Source organism: Dromaius novaehollandiae, chromosome 16 (assembly GCF_036370855.1).
Source record: "Dromaius novaehollandiae isolate bDroNov1 chromosome 16, bDroNov1.hap1, whole genome shotgun sequence".
NCBI classification, from domain to species: Eukaryota; Metazoa; Chordata; class Aves; order Casuariiformes; family Dromaiidae; genus Dromaius; species Dromaius novaehollandiae.
Window position 1 is genome coordinate 12,231,168 of NC_088113.1, and position 23,455 is coordinate 12,254,622.

The 23,455-nt window shown below is 40.8% G+C and overlaps 1 protein-coding gene and 1 long non-coding RNA gene across 2 annotated transcripts in view; one reads left to right on the forward strand and one right to left on the reverse strand.

Moving 5' to 3' along the window:
- The window catches only part of SLC9A8 (solute carrier family 9 member A8), a 34,418-nt gene extending 16,959 nt beyond the window's left edge, over positions 1–17,459 (forward strand). Inside the window, exons 6-16 of the mRNA XM_026113155.2 lie at positions 932–1,033; positions 1,739–1,773; positions 2,880–3,023; positions 4,271–4,409; positions 6,314–6,419; positions 9,220–9,336; positions 10,749–10,831; positions 12,589–12,700; positions 13,139–13,359; positions 14,461–14,607; positions 15,899–17,459. Coding sequence (XP_025968940.2) covers positions 932–1,033; positions 1,739–1,773; positions 2,880–3,023; positions 4,271–4,409; positions 6,314–6,419; positions 9,220–9,336; positions 10,749–10,831; positions 12,589–12,700; positions 13,139–13,359; positions 14,461–14,607; positions 15,899–16,006 — 1,314 coding nt within the window. The 3' untranslated portion in view covers positions 16,007–17,459. The remainder of the gene's footprint in view (positions 1–931; positions 1,034–1,738; positions 1,774–2,879; positions 3,024–4,270; positions 4,410–6,313; positions 6,420–9,219; positions 9,337–10,748; positions 10,832–12,588; positions 12,701–13,138; positions 13,360–14,460; positions 14,608–15,898) is intronic.
- LOC135330110 (uncharacterized) lies at positions 14,570–17,475 on the reverse strand. Its single transcript, XR_010391892.1, has 3 exons — positions 17,416–17,475; positions 15,561–15,669; positions 14,570–14,625 (listed from the first exon to the last, which is right to left on the reverse strand). It is a non-coding gene; the product is annotated as an uncharacterized LOC135330110 (long non-coding RNA).
- Between the last annotated feature and the right edge of the window lie 5,980 nt (positions 17,476–23,455).

The window sequence follows — 23,455 nt, forward strand, 5'->3', positions numbered from 1 at the left end:
ATCCTGTCCTGGGTGCCAGAGGGCTTTGCTGCCACTTTTTGCTTCATAGCCACAATACCAGAAAGAATGGCCTGAGGTAAAAACTAAAATATTTTTTATTTTTCTTTATAAGCTGCTGCAGTGGCCATACTTCCACTTCATACTTTTACTTTACGCTTAGTTTAGCTTAGCTAAGGAAAATCAGTTGCATTTTATGGGCATACTAGGATAGACTCTAAACATTGCATTCAAACACACGTTTTTGGAATGAAAATAGAGTTGGATTTTCCAGTTGCAACATATAGGAGAGTACTTTGAAGTTCTCAGGCTTAGAATAGTACCTGAAATCTGAGTGAACTTTTGATTCCAAGATTGTCATCAGCCAGGGCTGGCACTGTAAGAGTATAGGAAATCTTAATAATCATACTAGGCTAAATGAGAATTAGACACTACATAAGCAGGTCAGGAAAGAGATTAGTTTAGTCTGTTTTTAATTACTAGTAAAAAAATAAGCTATTTATAATGAAGTAAAATCACAGATAGAAATTCTTGTAAAGTGCAGACTTAAAAGTGTGTTAGTTTAGAATGTATTGCACATAAAGCATTCCTAGATTTTTAAGCTTAAGAGGGCAGAATAAAATAGCAAAAGGATGAAGATTTTGACCTAAAGCTCATTTTTAGAGGATCAAACTGGTGAGAAGAACAAACTAGGCCTTCCAGCTTTGCTTTTATTCATGTACATGCATACTGTTGTCCTCAAAAGAGCAATCTCTTTAGACAGATGGTATGGATATACATACTAGGATACCTGGAACCAAACTAAGGTTTAATTTTCTCTGAAGCCCAGTTGTGGATCAGAATCTAATTTAGATAGAACTGTACAGATGCAGAACCAAAACGCGACTCCTCCCCTGGTTTGTTTTTACTAATTTACTTTATTATTGTATTCCAGGGTAATTTTTTTCAGAACATAGGTTCCATCACTCTATTTTCTGTATTTGGCACAGCAATATCGGCTTTCATTGTAGGTGGAGGAATTTATTTTCTGGGCCAGGTAAGAAAAACTGCTTTGAAGCACATATGTGTATCCAGCTTGTCCTTTGAAGTCCACTGTCCTTTGAAAGTCCAAGCAGACAGACATAGTCTAAATGAGCTCCTGGGTCACCAAGTCCAATTCTCTGCTATCACAGAGGCAATGTTCTGTAACCCCTCCACGGATATATCATGTTCCATGTTAAAAGCAATTAAGGCTTGAATTGAATTTGACGTTTGTAATTCCCTGATCTTTCAATCGGAAGGCTGCTCCAGAAATTGACTTATCTAGGGGTTAAAAGCCATATTCACATTCCCAGTATTAAACTTACTTGTTCTTATGCCAATAGTTTTCTGTAGCATGGAGGTTCTTCTTTGGTGTTTCCCCTTTGATTAGTTATAGACACAGATAATCGTATCTTCTCATAGACATCGCTTTGTTAGGCCGAACAATCCATGCTTTCCTATTTGCCTCTTCCAGATTTCCATTCCTTTGAATGCCTTAGTTACTCTGCTTATCTGAATCTGTTCCAGTTTCACCTGGTCCCTCCTTAATCTGGTGACCAGAATTGTAACAGATCACTGTTAGAGGGCAATGTTATATAGGGTATACTAAAGCTGTTGTTATGATTTTTTTCATCACAATGGACTTAGATTTGGTGAATATTTTTAAAAAATAGAAGAAACACATAGCTGATTGTAATTTCTGTTTTGCCTATTCTTTCAGGCCGATGTAATATATAAACTCAACATGACAGACAGGTAAGCTCTTGGTGAAACGGTGCGGTATTCATCAAATGAAGCACTCATCAAGATAGCACTGTAGATGGGATATGCACTGTAGTTGGCCAGCTGTTCTGGTTATTGTTTGAATTACTTAGATTCAATATAGTATATGAAACTATTAAATGGATCTGACACTTCTGAGCCCTATTTTGACAGCCTTACTACTAAATAGTATTCTGTACTAAATGATTTTTCCAGAACGTAAACATGCTTATTTTTTTAACTAGCCTTAAAGTTAAAATATATTAACTTTAATTAGTTGGAATTACTAAAATATATCATAAAGGGATGATTTGTGTATCCAGATCTTCTCTTAAAAGACAGAATTATTTTTTCAGTATCAATAGTGTAAATTTTTCAAGAACTTTGCAAAGTGTCTAATCAGCTTTCTAGAAGTACACCAAACTACAGTGAAATACACATTTGTTCCTGATTACAATAAAAATTTATTTGGGATTTTTGTTTGTTTGTTTACTGTATAGCCAAGTACAGTGTTTTTCTGTTAAAATTCATAAATAATTTGGGTGACAAGCAAGAAACATAATAATTAAAACATGCATGAACAACAAAAGTTTTCATTGCTTGGTTCCAGCATTTGACTTTATGCAGCAGAGAAGTCCCATTGCTTCTGTATTGTCTATCTTTGGATTCCAGAGTAATGAAATTTTAACAGTTTCATTTAGATGATACACTTTTGTACTCCTGAACAGGTGACACTATACATGTATGATACATGGTTTAGACTGTGTCCCTGAAGTTGTTTGTTTTTTCATATTTAGTTGTAGCAAGACATTGGTACTACTGTTGAGAGTTGGGAGATAAGTATTTCTCAAACTACTTTCATACTTGGACAACAACTTTTCTCTTTGATATATCAGTAAATTAAAAAAAAAACCCATTTGTCACCTGAAGTTCTTATGAGTGGGAAGAGAACAGAACTTTCCACTAATATGTATGAACTCTGTAACATATAACCTCTGTGTTACTAGTTGTTAATGTGTTAATGTATACAGTATTTGTGAATTTATTAGGTGCCTATTTTTCTGTCCTCTAGTTTTCGGTTTTGTTTTGTGTTCTCCCAGTTTTGCATTCGGCTCTTTAATATCTGCAGTTGACCCGGTGGCTACTATTGCCATTTTCAATGCCCTCAATGTGGATCCAGTACTTAACATGTTGGTTTTTGGAGAAAGCATTCTCAATGATGCAGTTTCTATCGTCTTGACTAAGTAAGTGCATTTGAACTACACGTGTTTATGAAGCATTGCAGCAACACTCTTTTTTGTTAATTACAGTTATTCAAATATACAATATTTCTTCCATCTCCAGTTGCAACAAATCATGTGCTTCTGGCTTAAAGCTGGATTTTGGTACTGATCCTTCTTTGTTAAAAGCAGTCCACTCTTTTCTAACATAAACTGCACAGGCAGAAGACAGTAAACAACTGTCTTTTTACAACTTTCTCAGTGCCTCATCCTACTGACCCCAGACTGGAACTGGTTGCTTTGTAAGTCCATAAGTTTATCAGCTCTCTTTCCATCTGAGTGTCCTGAAAACTGAAAACCAAGATGGTCCTTTCAAGCTTGCACAAAAATATTTTCCTAGCCAAATAAGCAGGTGGCAGGTGTTGTTTCGGCATCACTGGCTTTATACCTAGAATCACACTTCAGTTTTGGGGGATACATTGACATCTATGCAACAGGAACTTAGTTTAATATTTATATTGAGGCTACTACAAGGAAGAAAAGCATCCAGTATCCTCATCCTCTACCCATGATAATTCTTTGGGGCTGAGAGAGCAGAAAAAATGCAGCCATATCTTAATGTTCTTACTGCAATCAACAGATGTCACTATGAATGTTTACAAGGAGCAGAGCTACTGAGTAAGAAAATAGTGAAGTTACAGAGTCATTTTCCAAGGAACTGTTTGTTTCTTAAGTATTACAATTGTAGGTCCTTTTGTGGAAGACCATGAACAATTTCCCCTTTCCTCTTCAGATCATCTTTGGTTTTCTCCAGTGACCTTCTTCTCTCTTGTCCACACCTAAATATTTGAAGAGAGGTCTTCCTGTTTGTTCTGTAAAGATCACACGACCTGTGTCTTTACTTTTACTTGGGCTGACTTTTCACCACTGCAAAATGTGCTTACTTTTCCTTTTTGAAAGTTTGAAAATTGTTTTGTAATACTGGGCATTATCATAGCCTGTTTTCACCATTGTGAGGTTTCTTCAGAAGAGCAATGCTGGATTTCCAGATTTTGAGCAGAATTAGGTTTCCCTTTGGGGATTACATCAACACTTGATTAACATCATCTGACATTCCTCTTGTTATATACATATCACAGTAAAAGCCTTTTAGCAGTGGCAGCAACAAAGAAATAGAAGTCCTTCTTTTTCTCTCTCAGAAAGTATTTGGCTTGTATCCAGACTTAGAATTTATAACTGTTTCTTTTTATTTATTTTTTAATCATTTCCAGCACAGCAGAAGGTTTGACAAGAGAAAATATGTCAGATGTAAGTGGATGGCAAACCTTTCTACAGGCACTGGGATACTTTCTTAAGATGTTCTTTGGCTCTGCAGCACTTGGCACACTTACTGGCCTTATTTCTGCATTAATATCCTTTTTTAATTTTGGTAATGTGATAAACATATAAATTGGTGAACTCCAATGTTCTAATAGTATTTTTTGTTCCCACATTCTCCCATGTTTCTTAGGAGTTATTTCTTATCAGAGATGATTTTGTTGGCTGGGCATTTTCTCATGCTCATTTTGTTTTTATGTTAGTGCACATGGGTGTATGAACATAGTTATAAGTCTGAAATGCTGTACAGTAGCTCATATTCCATGTTACAGAATAGGGCAATTGTTTTCTAAATTCACAATATGTTAATTTCATGTCAATACTGATCCATTAGTACCAAGTGTATGGCTCTTCTTTCACATATATAAAACACACACACACACACACACACACACACACACACACACACAAAAGCTGTTTTTCCCATGGTCTTTTGAGTCAAGCCCACTCATTTGTTCCTATGTATCGTATTTGGCCAGCTAAATACAGATACCACTGATTTGGATTTACAGTGAGTTATGTCTTTTTGCCTTTCTGCTTGCATGAATTGGTTGCTAAACAACCCAAAAGCTTCTCTACTGAGATAAGGAAGGATGTTTGTTTAAGTCAGATACCTTTGTTACTTTTGAAAGCTTGCTTTAATGTTAACACAGAATTCGCTGCAGGTAATTTTCTATGCTAGGCTTATGCAACAGATATTCAAGTGATCTGGAACATACTGTTAAGCACTTCGTTTGTAAATAAGAACAACAGGGTATTCAGTTAAATGCAGAATGATTCCTGGAACTTTTAAATTGTTCCATATATCTCAGCAAGAGAGTGAGATAGTTTTTCAGCATTCTTTCACTGATATCTAAGTGATATAAAGCCAAACAGAAAAGCAGTTTATTTGCCCTGATATGTGATTGTTATTTGTGCCTCATAGTGTTAGATTTACCACAAGCATGCAAAATTTCAGTGAAGCAAAGGAAATCTGTACTAGTTGCCAGCAGACAGATATGATTGAAGCTTGCTGGTTCATGACCCAGGAGGCATGTGAACTTTCGTGCCACTGGCATCTAATCCCCTGAATTCTAACAGAGATGGTAGGTGGACTGTTTTAAGAGTTGAGACAAGGATGTGATTCAAGGAATATATGAATGTGTTTCTTCACTGTTAATATTACTGCAGATACGTCCTATCCATTTGAAAGTACCTAAAAGTGTAGTGACTGGAGAGAGGAGAATATTTGCATGTTTAGTGTGGCGAATATTTATGTCTGAGGCAAAATCGTCTTCTCGTATTTGGCAGCTGCGCTGCAGTGCCCTGCATGAGATGCAAAGCAGTAGAATTTGCAAACATTGTCAAGTGTCCCCACCTGTGAGTACAAACATAAACACAGTGAGTTTAGCTCAGCTCATTGTAACTATCAAAAGGAAGTTACTTCTGTTGAAACGGAGGTGAGAGTTATTTCACTTCTAAGTTGCTGTTTCATAGCTCTCTCCTATTTTTAAAAAATACTTTACTATTTAATGACTCTCTGTGGTTTCTCTGAAGTAGTTTTGGTGCAATCAGTACAGACAACAATCCTTATCTGGCCATCAGAGCAGAGATTTCAAAGACTGAAAGTGTAGGGAAATGGCCCTTCTGCATGCAGACAAAGTCTGGCAGGCTGTCATCAGTGTTGTATAGGTATGTCGGCTGCAGAACTCTTCTGTGTCTAGGTCTGTCCATTCTGGTGGACTTCTACCAGCAGTAGCTTTTACAAAAAGAAACACTCCTCACAAGAATTTATTAATCTTTCCATACTTAATTCATGGGTCAATTTGTAGACTTTTTCAACTACTCACTAGATAAGTACCTTAAACATAATGACTGTTTCGTAATAGAATTGTATAGATTTAAATTTTTCTTTGGATGTTTTTCACTTAAACTTTCCATAACGTTTTCATATGTACGTGCTAAAACACATTGATTTAAGGAAGACACCCTCCCTGGAGTTTGGGATGATGATTATCTTTGCTTACCTTCCTTATGGACTTGCAGAAGGTATCTCACTGTCAGGTGAGTAGCAAAATGAATAGAAGGCTCCTGGGTTTTTAAATGTTTTCTCATTTAACTTGTGCTTTTACTTCTGACTTTGCCTGACTTTAGGGAAACAGTTATTCTCTACTCAATGTTTGTGAAGATAAAAATATGCAAAAGTTAATTGCAGTTTTCATAAGCATTAGATAGCCAATGTAAATAGTATTCTCCCCAGTTACCTATGCCTCACATAGAAGAAAAATTGCAGTTGCACACTGTAGGGCTTGGCTACATGCTGGCTAGCTTAGATAAAATCCAGTTTACTCCACAGTAGCCATTTTTCTGGCCATCCTTCAGTGCCACTGGACAAGTTTCACTGACACCATGAGGTTTTGTAATTATCTCTGTATACTAGGTAGAAGGTTTGCTGCAAGGCCAGAAGAAGAGGCTTAGAGGTGAATTTTTTCTTTCATTTTGTAGAATCAGGTCCAAAGACAGGATCCAGTTCTGCTGGATGCTCATCTCTGACCTCTACTGATTTCATTGTTTTTTGAAGACAATCAGCTTCCTGTCTCATTTCACAGTTGTTCATAAAGGGAAATAGGAAAGGATGCAACCATTAGCATAATTTGTATAGCTCAGGCATCTGTTTGGATGGGGGGTGTTAGTGCATCAAAAGGTATATTTGCTCTACAAGTTTGTATAATAAGAATGTTACTGGTTTCTGAGAAATAGTAGCAGGTCTAGATTTCTTGTAAATGATCTGCAGGTATGAAATCAGACTTTCTAAAATGTACATGTGCAACTAACATGGATATTTTGGAATGGAATCTGTAGTAGTATATATCAGCATACCTCCAATGAAGTCAGTAGAGTTGTGGTTTTTTATATGTATAAAAGTGTGGCCTGTAGTCATGGTAGTTACACACGCAAGATGTATAATGCGAATGGAAACGTTCCATTCTGCCCACCTGCATCCAAAACTATTCTATTTGTGTGTATAGGCCAACACATATATAGGATAATGGAAGTTACCTGAAATCTGAGCAAGCAGCTTGATGTTTTAATATTTGTGTTATAAAAATGAGTTTTGCCTTTAAGGAGAATATACTAGAATTGTCAGCATATTACATGAATGCCTCAGAACATGGCCTTTTTCATTTCTAGTTTATATTGCTTATGAATCTAAAAATTATAATAAAATATTACAGAATTACAGTGTCATTACACTATACAACCAGCATGCTTGTGTTTTGATATATAACCAACAAGAATTTATGGTAAGATTCCTAATTAGTTACTCTTAGGATGTTAGGGGTCCTTTGTCTTTTTATTTGTAAAGACAAACTCTCTAATTTGCTCAAATGCCTTCAAGAATGAGCTCTCAAGAAAACTAAACTTTAAATGACCTTAGTCAAATCACCTCTCTGTTTCAGGCAAAGGATTCTTTTGGCTGTACCTCAGTTATTTATTCTAATCCTTCCAGGCGAGTTCGCCTTATTTATTCTAATCCTTCCAGGCGAGTTCATCTGGGCCACTCCTGGGCATGTAGTTCTAGCCAAACACTTTTAGTCTTTCAAACTTCCTTTGTTTTGGGCTAAGCAGGCATACTCCCAAATGTCCTCTTGTCCTCTCCATGATCTGCATTGCAATTGATTTCTTCTGGGTTATATTGTTGCTTTTGTTCGGTTATTTCCTAAATGCCTCACAAGGAGTAGTGTAGTGTTTCTCCAAGTGAACTGTTGAAGTCTTCCGCAATCCTAACCATCGTCTCACTTGTCAGCCTTCTCAGCTGTATGTCTATGCAGCAGCCCTGGAAATGTTTGAAATTTCCGTTAAGATATCTAGATCCTTTTGAACACTGAACAACTGACAGTGAGCTGCTGTGATATGTCTTGAAGGGTTAGAGAAAGAGGTTAAAATTCAGATTTGTCCCATAAATATACAAGAAGTGAGAAGCAAGGTAGTTGGAAAAATTCCTAACTCAAATCAAAGAGGCAAGAGTATAGTGAAATGTGAGACAGCTGTTCTGCTGTACCTCTCTCCAGGCTGAGCATGTCATTAGGGCACCAAACTCTATAATAGTAAATTTGGTGGTTTTTTCCATGGTTGACAGCTGAGACTAATCTCTGTAATAACCTATCCTAGCCGGTTTACTGACCCCCTTCTGCTGGATGTAAGGGGCACATCCTGCACAGCAGCTTTGCTTACAAGCCCTACGTATTGGGCTGTCCCTCCCTACCGAGGTAATTTTTACCTTGAAATCTCAAGTCTTGGTAGCTTTTTGGATTCTCTGATTGATAGCAAATTGGGGTACACCTGCATATGCTATTCTTTCTTTATTTTTTACAATGTTAGAGCTGGTGCACCATACTTGAGTGGATTTCCACCGATGCGCTGCTGGTTTCATTCCACTGCTGGTGGAGTGATTGGGCCCGGTTGATGAGCAGGTCCCACTGACGCTTTACTGGGAGAACTAAACGATATAGTTTTCTAGCCCCATTATTCTCAGGTTGGTTTTACTTCTCTTTTGATCTCACCTCTCTATCCTGTTAGGAGAATGAAAGGCAGAAAAAAACTCTCAAGATTTCAGATTATTTCCCTCACTTCTGTGGGAAAACCTGAGGTAACAGGGATTTATTCTAGCATGCACGTGATCCATATTGGATCTGAGAGTATTTACATGACCAGTGGAATGAGACCAGTATGAATAATAGTGGTAATAGAAACCTCACTCATCTCTTCATAAACTTTTGTGTTGGCAGGGATTATAAAAACAAATAATGTTAGCAGAGTACAAGGTATTCTTCTTCTGTTGATTGCCACGTTGTATCTACAGGTATCATGGCAATCCTCTTCTCTGGCATCGTGATGTCTCACTATACACATCATAACCTGTCCCCAGTTACACAGATTTTGATGCAGCAGACACTGAGAACTGTTGCTTTTATGTGTGGTAAGTGCTACGTTTAGTATATGTCTAATATTCATAGTTTAAAAATCAGTTTGCATGAAATGGTGATTCTGGTGGGAGCAGGAAAGGTGAATTTTCCTCTAGCAATTTGTTTATCAGTGGTACATGTCCTTACCAGAAGACTACCTAATCATGGAGGCTGGAAGGCAGTCAAAGGTCACCTTTCCTGCCATACTGGATAAAACATACAGTAAATCTTCTCCCTCTCCCATCCTGTAGGCTCCTGCTAAGATTTGCCACAAGATTGATAACCAAATAGATCTTTCTGACTCCGTTCTCCCTCTGGCCTATTTTTAGTTGTAGGAGATGGAATATAGCCATATTTTAAACTGATTTTGGATATTAAAAAGCTACTTGCAGAAACAATAGCTTCACAAGTTGAGAAGAAATTTTTGGAAGTAGTGATACAAACAGCCCAGAGCCACATAGCTTTTCCATTTCCTTTTATGAGCCAAACTGTTAAAGAAATGGCCTTGAGTCTGTACTACGAAATTATCCTCATTTTTTTAGGGGGTGGCATAGAAGTGTTCTATACTTTTTGCAAAAAGTTGCTTGCATTTGGAGTGTGGACAAGAAGTGGCACTGCTGCAAACTAAATTTAACCACTCGTCTGAGCACCAGCAGCTCATCAGGTTTTTACTCTTATGTGTTACAAATGCTAAAAAAGACATGTTCATTCAAGTCACTGTAAAGGAGTTATTGTGCAATTTTTTATATATTTGCAGCAGGCTTTGAGCCTGCAAATATAAGTAACCAGGACCCAAAGCATGAGCAACAAAGTGTTAAACTGGGGTAACTCAGTTACTCGGTTATTTGCTACTGTCTATCCAAAACCTTCCTGTCTGTAACTGTCTTTATAATAAGGAATCTAGCTTGCTAGGACAGCTACCAGTGCAATGGTCTTAGGAAACATCATCACTGTGAGATTCTCTAATGGTAATAGGTTGGTACTTAGGAAATGAAATGTTTGGATTACTGGAGCAATTGCTCATTGGAGGCACTATTACAGATTTGCAGATATTTCAGTTTTATATAGAATCTGATTCAAAACTACTGAAGTGATTAGTAGTCAGTCATTTAGCTCAAGTGTGTTCTGCAGCTTGTCCTATATTCTTCAAGCAAAAAAATTCCTCTGTCTCTAGAACAAGGTTTTGCTGGCTTTGCTCATACTCATTAGTAATTTAAAACTGAAAAAAAGCCTACATACAGACTAAGGTGCTGTCCGCTGACAGTGAGAGTGGGAGAATCTGGCCTTTTGCAAAATGTCACTTGTGCTTATTTTGTGCATCCCAAAATGAGGAAATACGTATTTTATGTAGCATAGGTCGTAATTTATTATAGGAGTAGAAATGGTTTTGTAGAATTGGTTATTTAAAATGTTTTCTCTTTTTCAGAAACGTGTGTTTTTGCTTTTCTTGGCCTGTCAATTTTTAGTTTTCCTCACAAGTTTGAAATGTCATTTGTCATCTGGTGCATAGTAAGTATTTACTTCCTTCCAAACTTGTTTAGATACCTTTTTGGTATTCATGGGGTAAAAAATCCTCATACTTAAAATATTTCAGAATATTTGTTGTGTTTTGTAGAGTTTTACGAAAATACTTTTATATTGCTATGAAAAATACTGAATCTTTTTTGTATATTACACATAGTTAATTCCCACTAATAGCATGAAATTTTTCTTTTCTTCTTATTCTCAGCACTTTGGTGTACATACACAGCAGCATTCTTTAAGGAATTCCAGTGTGCTATTATTTTGAAGCCTGTGTGTATAAGATTATTAAAAATGAGGAAAAGACTCTTGTTTATTTTGACCTTATTAGAGCTATTAGAATATGAGAAATCTCAAAGGATGTTAAGATTATTGTAAATATCACTTAATTCCAGAAGTTATTTTCTTGGAAAACAATTCTGAGTTTTTATGTATCTTTAGCTTCATATGAAGGATTTGCGTAAATGGGTGGTTTGTAGAAGCTACAGTGCAAACTCACGTCAAACTCTGCTTCACTTCTTCACTTCCAGCACTACAGCTTTGAGTCTTTCTCTCTCATGTATGTTTGCAGTTTGTTCATATAAATAATATAAATAAATTTAGTCCATACATGATTTCTTTGCTTTCAGCTCACCTTTTTCAGAGATAGGCCTCACTCTTGCCTCTTTTGTTCTGTATGGCATATATTTCAATGTACCTTTTTGTAATGACTTTGCATTGTTTCACATGGGAGTTATCTATTTCTATTGCAATTATATTAATTTAAAGAGAAAAGTATGTTCCTTTTTGTAGAGCGAAAAGAGTAAAATGTGAATCCACTTCCAGTCATGTACAAGAACATATACTTAGCATATTGTAGTCCATGGTTCAAGAGAAGAATTGTTCTCTACCATTCACAGATTAGTGGTATCAACATGGAGAACTGCTCTCATTGCATTACACATATGTACCCAACTTCCTTATCTAATATATAGCTAAGGTGCGACACTTCCTCCTATGTAGCATTGCTCTCATAGCCATAATGCAAATAGAATAATTTTGGGGTGATTCATAAAGGAAAATGACACAGCCCTACAAGGATCTTGCTGACTAGTTCTAGTGTATTTACCTTTTCAAGGTCTGTTTGTGGTGGAGTTTACAAAGCAATGTCGTTGTGAAGAATTTTGCCTTCCTGAGTTTTCACTGTGCTTGTTAACTGGCTTGAAATCAATAACACTCCCCCCACAGCCAGTGCTACTTGGATGTTTTGGTATGTTTTATAACCATACCCAGGGACATCTGAGGGACTGAATTACATGTTCTTTGTTTGGCTTCTTGCCTTCTCTGAGGGAGTGGTCCATAGGGAGACAGTACAGATACCTTCTTGCCTTCTGGCTGTTGTGTCGAGGGAATGACTAAAGGAGCTGAACTGACTGAACTGTGTAAATCTTGTACCCAAAGTAATTCTTTGTCTCCCTAGAATGCCTCTTGGGTGTTTTTTACTGGTTATAAGTAAAACAGTGTCTGGTCTTTGTCAGTGACAAGTCTGGTTTAATTTCAGTTAAGCAGATTAAACGTTTAAAACATTAAATTCTACATTGACCTATGCTCAGAGATATATTTCTGTTGATTTAGCAGCATGCCTGTGTATGAGGCTTGTGTGTGATAAGGGTGTGTTCACCTTAGCCTGCACAAGCCAGATGCAACTGGGGCCTGCATGAATGTAATGCATCAAATAGCCTTTTTCTTTGATTTTTGTTTTTCAGGTACTTGTTCTATTTGGTAGAGCAGTGAATATTTTCCCACTTTCCTACCTACTCAACTTCTTCCGTGATCATAAAATCACCCCCAAGATGATGTTTATTATGTGGTTTAGTGGTAAGTTAAAGGTCAAAGTATAGAGGGCTTGTTAAAATGTTTCATCTTTTTCATTGAGAGAGCTATGCTGAGAAGAAATCGTTTTCCATCTGTGGAGCAAAACTCAGCTGAACATTTGCACCATTCTCAAACCCAAATACAATAGATGGAATCTATGTGACATGGTCCTCTGGCACACGGAGGAAGGAGCATCTAACTACAGCTTTTCTGCAAAGAAGCTAATTTCTTTGTAGATGTAACAACATTACAATTTGAAAAGCATAATATCCAAAGAGCTCTGGTTCATTTTAGGGTGGTGACCAAACGATAGAGAAATGGGTGTGGTGTAGGACCGTAAATATCTGTAAAGTTAGAGGACTCCTGGTGAGTTAACAGGGTGCTGAGGACCAATGTTGGCGTTGATTGGCTCTTCATTGATTTATTATTCTCTCTGATAAGGTTTACGTGGCGCAATTCCCTATGCCCTCAGCCTCCATTTGGGCTTGGAACCAATAGAGAAGAGGCAGCTCATTGGGACTACAACAATCATCATTGTGTTGTTCACAATTTTGCTGCTGGGAGGAGGAACCATGCCCCTCATCAGACTGATTGACATTGAGGACTCCAAAGCACGCAAGAGGAACAAGAAGGACATTAATCTTAGCAAGACAGAGAAGATGGTTTGTTTCTCTTTTATTCAGTGGATTATTGATGTTACTTCTTTACCTTTTCAAAGAAAAGACCAGTACATAGTAAAAACTTAGGGTTGTTTTCTACTAAAAAGTAAAGAGAAAGTAGGAGAAGACCAAGTGATGTCATTTTAAAAAACTGTGAAGACAGAGCTCAGTTAGTATTTATACAAGTAACTCTGGGACAAAGAGAATGACGCTACATCAATTTATTTATAAATTGATCAGCAGAAATTAAAGCAACTCCTGCAAAAGCATGGAGCAGATGATACAGGATAGGTTGAGTCATATATAGAAGGAAAGTAGCTAGTACATTGTGAGTCATGCATTAATCGTAAAAGGCAGAGAGGAATTATTTTGAAAAAGTCACAGCAAAAGCCATGACAAGGTTGTAACAGCATCCCTCTGACTGGGATTTATTTTTAAGCAGTTCCTGGCTAAGCAGAAGTACTGCAGAAAACTAACAGCCAGTCTGAAACCTCATGTGCTAAAGGCAGGAGTATATAAAGAATCCTAGAGCCTTTGTCTCTTTTTCTCCAAACCATCAAACAACACATGCAGGGTATTGTTCTACAGGGTGTGAAGAACAGCTCCTTTTGGCATGAAGTTTGAGGAACTTTGCGCTCTTTGGAATTAATTTATGCCTGCTGTCCATGTAGGGAAGCGTGCATAGGAAGGACACAGTGATATGGCATGTTCTGATACAGGGCTTGTTTTCAGTGTGAGAGTCAGCAGTCACCTGGACAATGGCACTGAAGTGTTGTTGCTTGCTGCGTAAACTCATTGTTCAGCTCACAAGAGAAAACCTACGCACTAGAAATTTCTGCTCTCTGCGATGGTAACAATACAAAATAAGGAACATTTTTGAAGCCTTTTTACCTTTCAGAGTGAAAAGGGAAGTGGCTCTGGGAATCAACAACTGGAAAGATTCATACAGCCATAAGCCTTGGTTGGCTGAGGTGATAATTTCCATTTAGTTGCAGCATGGGAATTGTTTGTGAGAAGGGAGAGAGCAGAGTGGGCTGAAGCAAACTGAAGGGAACAGTTGCTGTATTTCTAATGGTTATTCCAGTATTTTTGTGTGTTTTCTAGGGGAATACCATAGAATCTGAACATTTATCAGAACTCACAGAGGAGGAGTATGAAGCCCAGTACATAAAACGCCAGGACCTCAAAGGGTTTATGTGGTTTGATGCCAAGTATTTGAATCCTTTCTTCACCAGACGACTCACACAAGAAGTAAGTATTGCGGCTTTTCTTGAAGAGAAGAAATGGTATAGTAGAGTTGGTTATCATTTCACTCCGTACCATTCAAGGTTTGTAATGCACCCATGCAACTTCTACATTAGGAACAGTGAGACATCTAAGGTATTACTTGTGCATACATAGAGCTTCTGTAATGAAAAGCTGCACTGTAGAATTGCAGATTGAACTAATTGAGCACCTTTCAGGGCTACCACAACTGAACTTTAAAGTGTGTATGGGTTTACTGAACTCAGCTTTAATCTTACAGGCTACTGTGACCACATCGAGAGTTTGGCAACTAAATCTAAAATTGTGCCTAATAGAGCTTCCAAAGCTAATCTTACTAGAAAAAGCTGCTGCCATGCAGTTCTTAAAGTGCTGCCATACAAACTGTTGCTGCCTTTTGCTGTACAAGATCCTGTGAATTCTTGAGCTGTGATTTTTCCTGCAGCGTGCACCTTTTATCTTGGAATTTTGTACTAGGATTGCAACCTTCACTTTCTAGACTTCCTCACTGGGAGAGAGACTTCAAAACTGTGAATACAAAGTGACACCTGGCTGAATATGGAGATAATTTAACGCTGAGGGATTCTGAGAGGTGTAAATGCTGTTCCGTTCTCAATCCAAGCCTTTAGAAATCTGAGATTCCTTGGCTGCAGAATTCAATGTTTTCCCAATTCAGCAAAAATTCAGCATTTCTGCTGTAGAATTGATCATTTTGTGTAAAGTGTGCTCATTCCATCTTCCTAGCCTGCTCAGACATACTTCTTTCCAAAATAATTACAGGACATGCTTTCAGCACTTTCACACAAAAGCCAAAAGGATTTTTTGCAAAACCAAAAAGAACCAAGAAACCAGAGCAAGCATCGGATTCATACTTGGTAGTCATAACACAAGCTGCCATATAGATTGCAGCCAAAGGCTAAAAAAATAAGTATGTGACTCACCAGAGCAGGCCACAGGCTTCCCACTGTCTCCAGGGACACGTAGAGGGAGTAAGATTCAAAGATAGGCCGTTCAGACAATATTGTGATTGTTGAAACTCACAGAGCATGGCTGTTGAGAAAAACACAAGTGAAAATCTGTCATCAAAAATATCACCTCAGGAAATAAGTACTAATGGATTGAGCATTTGATGCTTCCTGGTAAGAACCAGAATGCTTTGCACGCTCAGGACCAGAACCAGATTATTTCGTGAGATACATGCTAAACTAGTCTCTCTCTCTTGGCCTCTCTGACGCACAAATAGCTAAATAACAAGTGTTCTGGTTTTATTTTGCCTTAGGACTTGCATCACGGGCGCATACAGATGAAAACCCTCACAAACAAATGGTATGAGGAGGTACGACAAGGACCCTCAGGATCTGAAGATGATGAGCAAGAGCTGCTATAGCAAACTGGGGAAGGAATACAAGGAGTTTATCATTAGAGCATCGACGACGATTTAAGTAACAACAAGAGTTTGACTGCACAAAAGCTGGAGAACTCAGAATGAACCTTCTGATTTCAGACTTGTGCTGTGTTTAGATATCAGAAAAGATCTACTGTTCTTGATATTACTAGTGAGTGACTGAGAACCTCTTAACACTGTCAGAAGCTGGAGTGAAGCCAGACATTTTCAGATTTTACAGCATAGTAAATTTCTTGCAGCCTATTAAAAAGCAGAAACAACCACCTTGAACTAAAGACACTGTTTAATGTGGGGGTCTTCCTATTATGAAATATGCTGTAAATGTATGCTGAAGTACAGAGTCCATTGTATTGCTCTGCAAAACAGGATGAATTGCACTTTACCTTTTTTTTTTTTTAATACTCATTCACAGCATAGAGAGTCTTGATGGTTTATACTGTGAATTTGTTTCAGCACTAGTAAGAGAGTCTGTCAGGAATAAATCTGTAATTTATGGGTTTTGCACATTTTGAATCCAGAATAGATAATAAGTACCTTGACAAAAAACAGATGCTGCACATATAAGTAAGCACCTCTTAAAACTAGTGGTTTTGGATTTTAAAAACTTCTGGATTTCTGTTCTGTGGTTTTGGTGTTTTATACTGAAGTAGTGTAATCCACAGTACTGACTGTGGCATGATTTGGGCGGAGGGTATTATATGACAAAGTACAGAACTGCTTTTGAAATATTTTTTTTTTAAACACGATTTTTTCTTTGTTTAAAACAGTTGCATTTAGGTTTCTATAATTGGTGGTTGCTCCCTGTTAGCACTTTGGCTTCAAGTCTTAGGAAGCAGCTACTTTTGATATGGATAAATTCACAAAGTGTCCCTAACTCTCTCAAGAAATCATGAGCAGAATTTTGGCATTCTAGTGGAAGCAAAAGCAATGTTTTTCCACATCACTGTTTTGAGGAACAACATGTGTGCGTGCAGAAGGGGAGTCTACAAAATACAATCTAGGTATGGAGCAGTTTAACACTGCACATTGCTGAAGCATTCTCGGTTGGGAAGTGCCAAAGAATTTTCATTAAGTTGTCCTGCTAGTTTGATTTTTCTCTCCTGCTGTTTCAAAATCAGCAGCAACATTTCACTTTTTCTATGTGGCATGGTCAATTTGCTCAAAACTGCTTACACCTGAACAGACACATTTACTTGTTACACATTTGCCATGGTTACATGTGCAGGTGTTTTCTCACACTGCCAATCCTAATTGTCTCATTAGCATATTCATTATTGGAATTTGAAATTGCAGTTTTGGGTGTAAATCAAGCATGCAAGTGTACATGTTTGTTTCTGAAAGTAATATTTTTGGTTTGGTTTTGTTACTAGAGTTTTTAATTAACTGCTTACCTTTTGGGAGAAATAAAAGTTCAAGAATGTATTTGAAATCTGAAGTCTGTGTTGTCTAAGTAGTTTTTCAAAACAGTGCATCTCTTTGCAGGACTCTGCTCTCCCTCTTTTTCTTCCTGGTAGTTCAAAGAACTTCTCTCCGCTAATGAACCATGAAACATTTCCTTCCTTGTGTATGCAAATAGCACGGCATCTCAGAGCTGAAAAGGCGCTGGTGGGAGGCTGGGTGAGGCATGAACTCAGGTGGTTTCTGGTGTTGACCAGAAAAGAATCAGTGCTTGTTTTCTCCTTAGGAAAGAGAATACGTATAAAAAAAATCACATAGACTTTCTTCACCCTTCCTGGCAACTGTAGATTTTATTATATTTTTGTTACCGATCAGTCCTACTAGGCTTCTAGATTTGAACATTTAAGATACACAAATCCAAATCATGGTACTATAAGGGATGTGGATGTGTCTAAATTCTGCGCTAAAGTAACACTTCTTCAGTGCAAGCAAGGGTGTTTCTTTAATCGAATGATAAATTTCACCCAGTGAGAATCAGTCTATGCTGTCAAGGCCGACAGACTCTAAGGCTGCTAACGCTGGAGTTTTGCTTTCTCTAATGTTTATGCTATTTATCTGCAAAGACAAGCAGGCATTGTCCAGCTTTTTCCTTCTTTGTCTTATACCAAACAAAACTCACGTGTGCAGGCCAGAGTGGGGACACTGGTAGGCTGTGCTGCCCGCAGTGTCAGAGACTGACCTGTTTCGACTGATTTTCCTGTCCGGTTTGGGAGCTGGTTGTAGTGGGGAAGGTTTCCAGGAGCTTCTTTGTCACCGGAAGGTCTGCATACGGTGGTTGAGTGGTCTAGATGCTGTTACGGTGGCTCTAGTGTTGCACAATACACATGCTGAAAAACAAAATAGCTACTAATTTATGTCGTTATTCTGGTGGAACAGGTCATTTGTGAACTGGATGAGAAGTCTGCACTGATGATCGGCCCTAGGGTAACTTCCTTCAAGATAAACTGAGCGTTTCCTGCCCTCTGCTGGCAATTTGGCAAAATACATTGACAGCTAATTGAGACTCATTTGCCGAGGGATGTTTTGGTTTTTCTTGTTTTGTTTTTTTAAGTGAAGCAATTAACATTCAGCTAGAATTAATGAAATTGCTTCGAAGCAATTAAGTTGAAGAAGTCTGGATTGTTTTATTTAAAAAGCAACTATACTAAAACTCAAGAAAATGTGTAATGTATTATCAAAACTTGGAATTAAGACTTATTTGTTGTCTCTCAATAAAATATGCAGTTATTTGGATATTTTGGAATCCATAAAAGAAATTTATACCATAATGTAGGTGAGTGATTTTTGCATTCATTTATAAATACCTTGACTTTTTTTTGACAGTCACTTCCCATTTTGGGTTTGTTAATTTTTCTTTTCTAAGCATATTACTTCATCCTTCCCCTTCCTGAATTGCCTTCAAGTTACTTTAGATCATTTTCTACTTCATCAAAATAATTTTAAATTCTGATCGTTCCTGCACAAGCACTAGCAGCTCTGTTCTAGCTTGGTGTCATGTGCAAATTTGATTTTTCTGCTTTCTTAAATACAGACCCACCAGGAAGCAAAATGCAGATGTTATTAATTACGGAGGTCCTGAAGTTCTGCCAGACTGCAAATCCAGTGGCTTCCTCTCGACAACTAAGGAGCTGCACAAAGGGGAGGCAGGGGGAACCTGGAATATGGCTTCTAGCAACACGAAGCCTCCCAGAAGTTTTTTCCACCTCCTCCGGCCCGTCCCGCAGTCCTGTGTTAGCCCGTGACAAGGTGCCGTGGCTGCTGATGGAAAAGGCTGTCACCCCCAGGAGGGAGCAGCAGCTGCTCCGGGAAGCTCCCGCTCTGCCTGGCAGGGTGGACGCCAGCCCCATCTCGGTGCCGCTGATGTGGCCCCGGGTATGCTGTTAGCGCGGGGCTCCGAAGGTCACCAAAGCCCCGCAGTCGCTCCTGGGGAGCTGGCGCAGGGCAGGCAACCAGCCGCCGTCGCCCTGGCTCAGCAGCCCTGCCTCCGAAAGGTGCAGCGCTGCTCAAGGAAAGGGGAAGAAAGCGTTCTCAGCATTGGCACTCTTCCCATCACACGGGCAGCGCGTGGCTGGGGCAAAGTCCCCCAGGAACAGCTCCAAGACAGCCCCAGGCTCCGAGACCGGACACATTTTCCATCCACCCGGGCTGTGCTTGGAGGTGATCCCTGCGAGGGGAAGGAGGAGACCCAGCCAGCCAAGGCCCCCAGCTGCTCCCTGGCCCGTTTCACCTGGCGAGTGTCTGCTGACGCTGTTGCCTCGGTCAGGGAGGATGCGCCAAACCCTGCAGAGGGTTGTGCGGGCAGTGCAGCCCTTCAGCAGGTTCAGCTGTGGCTTCACTGCACTGCTAGGAAGGACAAGAAGCCAGGTCCACAGGGAAGCCACCCCACCAGCTCACAAGCCTACTCTGTGCCTCAGTTTCCCCACCTGCCAAAATCCACCTCACAAAGCTGGCAAGAGGCCCTCTGGGCTAATTGGGGCTGCTTAAATGATGATCAGTCTGGCTAGCCTGGCAGCAACCTCTATGCCAGGCAGGGAGGAAGGTAGGCAGAAAGAGAGTGCCCTTGTCTACCCTCTATCCCTACATCTCTTCCATCTGGATGGCAGCAACAAGCTGAGCTAGCTGGGCGCAGAGGAGCACCTTTGCCTGAGACCCAGCACTGTCTGAGGCACCTCGAGGCTCTCTGGCCTCTGCAAAAGAAGCTGGACCTGCTGCAAGGACGGCCCCTGCATCCAGGCCCCAACACACAGCATCGCAAGCGGCCGACTGCCTCCGAGGACTGCCGGTGCGGCTGAGCCCTGCTGCTCCCAGCCTGCCTGGTGCCGAGCTCTCCAGCAGGGCTCCAAGGCCCTCCACTGCCTGCTGCTCAGCCGGACAACCAGCTCCGCCACGCCGGGGCTGGCTGATCTGCACCTCCCATTTGCACAGTGTCCCTCTGTGCACACACAGCGTCCACAGACACCCTCCAGCACCAAGTGCCACCGGGGCTTGGGCAACACCCATACCACCACCTCCACGCAGAGCTGCGTTTCATGGATGCCTCAGATGCTATACGGCAACCAGCCAACGTTTAAGCCAGGGAAATCTCCCAGGTATCACCCATATGCTCGGTAGAGCATGTGGTGGGGCTCCATATGCTTCGCTGCCAGGTTGAAAACGCTGTCACGGGATAAGGCTTGGCATTGCTGCGGAAGGTGGGGAACACAATTTCTCTCCACCCTGAAGGAAGCAAAGATGGATGAAGATTGGACACAGACCATACTAATCACAGGCTGGAACAAGCATCGTCATTCTTGGTTTCCTGTGGAGCAATGTGTTAATGTGGATGTGGGCAGCTTACATCCTGAGATGCTGCATGACAGCGACGAAACTACTATTCCTGTAGCGTCTGGTTTACACATGAGAAACTGACAAAACTCTTCAGAAGTTGATCTGGATAAAACCCTCTACTTTTGAGTCAAATCACTGCTCCCACCTGCCCCAGACAGACTGTGGCCCCAAGTGCTGTCCTCAGCCCTGCTAGCGACTCACCAGCTGAAAGTGAACACCTCCAGTTTTCTGTGCTTTGGTTTAACCATAACGAAAATGTTTTTTTAAACTCACAACCATACCAAGAGACACTCATTCATTTTAAACTTTAAAGCACTTATATGTTGTTTCTACAGCCTGATCTAAATGGTGCCATAAAAGGGAAGAGAACAATGGTAATTATCTGCAGTTCAGGAGCTTAACCTTTAGAAGGAAAGAATACAGCTTCAAGCTATACTTGCTAAGTGCCCTTAACCTTTTCTTTTCTAACAATTTGTGAAATTACCCACCTGAGAGAGGAGCTTTCCACAAGTGGGCCAGGGTTTAAAAGTCACTGCCACTAAGGTCGCCAATTGCCCCAACCTTCCAGAAGAGCAGAACCACAGAGGACGACATGGCAGCGTGTTGCTGGAGATGAGTGCAGATGAACACCAGAGGAGAAGCGTGGACTCCCCTTCCCAGTTACTTTACCCAATGGTGAGGACTGTCCCTGAAGCCTGGCTGAAGGACAGCAACAGGCATCACATGGTGGGGCCTTTGCAGGCATCTACATGATTCCTTACATAAACTTATAAATACTGCAGTGCTTTTGTAGGAAAGAGCATAGCAACATTATTCCCACGTTAAGTGGTGGAGAACGCCAGGGAGGCAAGTACAAGAGTTAACTGTCGCCCAGTGCAAGAGGGGGAAGCGTGCAGCAGGCTCTGTGTGACGGCTGCCTCAAGAGGCAGAAAGCAACTGGATCCTAGGGATCACTAGCCATTTTTTGGAATAGCACTGTGGGCCGAGGGTGGCTTTGATTTGAATGGATACGCTCTTCATCAATTCCCGCTTGAAGTTTGACCAGTGGTTGGAAATGTTTACATGGGAACTGCTGAAATCTGGAGTTGTTAGGGATTAGTCAAGCCCAGCAGGCTGGTCCTGGGCACCTGAGGGCTGCGTTTGGAAATGTGCCGATGGGACTGCAGGTCAGCAGTTGCTGAGATGTTCAAAAGAAAAGTAACCCAAGATGGGAGAGCTAGTCCCTGCGCTGAGAGGGCTTTCTTTGTAGGCCAGCTGCAATCACCAGAAGTTGAAAAGAAAAAGGGAACTGGGAAAGAGCAGGAGTGTCAGTACTGTATGAATAAGGAAAAAAAATTTGGGGTCCTACCTGCTTGCTGTCCTCAGGGGTCCCCAGGCACCGTGTCCCGGCTCAGTGCCAGCAGGCCGAGGGCTGCGCTCCTGGTCCCCCTCTGCCGTCCCTTGGGTGCAGGTGTCCCCAGCATTGCTCCTCGCTTCGTGCCCCAAGTTACAGGGAGAATCATGTCAGCTCATTTCACCGAGAGGCAAAGTGCTTCTCACCTGCCATTCCTAAGGCACAGCAAAGTCCTTCTGGATGGAAATCTCAACAGCTACAGGAGACTGTCATCACTTGTCCTCACACATCCGAGGACACTTGGACCCTGTCTTGGTATTGATCCAAGTTCTTGTTTGCCCCCGCACAGAACTGTTATGACCCCACTTTGTATCACAACCCCTTGAACTGATGAATACTGGAAAAAGGTATCCTCTGATGGCTGCACCAGTTCTAGCTGCAACCCGTTTTGTGCCGGCTTTGGAAGTTACTGCAGCAGGTCAGGTAGTTGGCAGGAGCATTTGCAAGGGCAGCATGTTTTGAGTGCATGTTGCAAACCAGTCGTGCAATATAAATTTCAGATTCTTCTTTGCACACAAGCTCTAAGTTAGGTCCCCCCAGGGAGGGAACAGAAAAGCACTGCAGGGTCACGTATGTCCCTTTCACTGCTCTGCAAATCACATGTCAGGGAAAGAAACTTGGTTCACGACTCCGAAAGATTATTTCATAAAAGCTATAATTTGTCAAAAAAGAGGGAGAGGCAAACAATCTTAAACACCTGGAGATGCTGGACTAGCAGAATGCCCACACCACGGAAACGCTGCTGAAGTTCCTCCCCTTCATCCCACACATCAATCCACCAGCAGCAAGAATTAAACTTACAGAAAGTTTCAGCCAAACCCGAATTATCCCACTCACCAGCTAGGCCAGCTCGACGTTCACGAGTGACTATGCACCCGACACCAGCACCCAGTGCTGGGCTCCCCCACGCCCTGCGTGACCCACACCAGGGACCTTGCAGCAGGCGCATCCCCTCCTTGGGGGGAAAAAAAGCTTTTCACACAAATAAAGGCTTTTCAGAAGAAGGCTCCCGGCTGGGCACCCGTGCAACCCCATCACTGGCCGGCCACTGCCTGCCCGCTGCGAGAAGCACCTCGGGGTGGTACGAGGCTGCTGAGGGTGCAAAGGGGGGGAGAGGAGGCACCAGGGTGGGAAAGGGGCAACGCAGGCTCTGCGTGAGGGGTCTGCGCCGAGGCAGCAGCACCGCGGTGCCCCAGCAGCGCAGCCTGGGCCTCCCCAGCCCTCGGCCGGCAGCCCACGACGGTTGGGTCCAG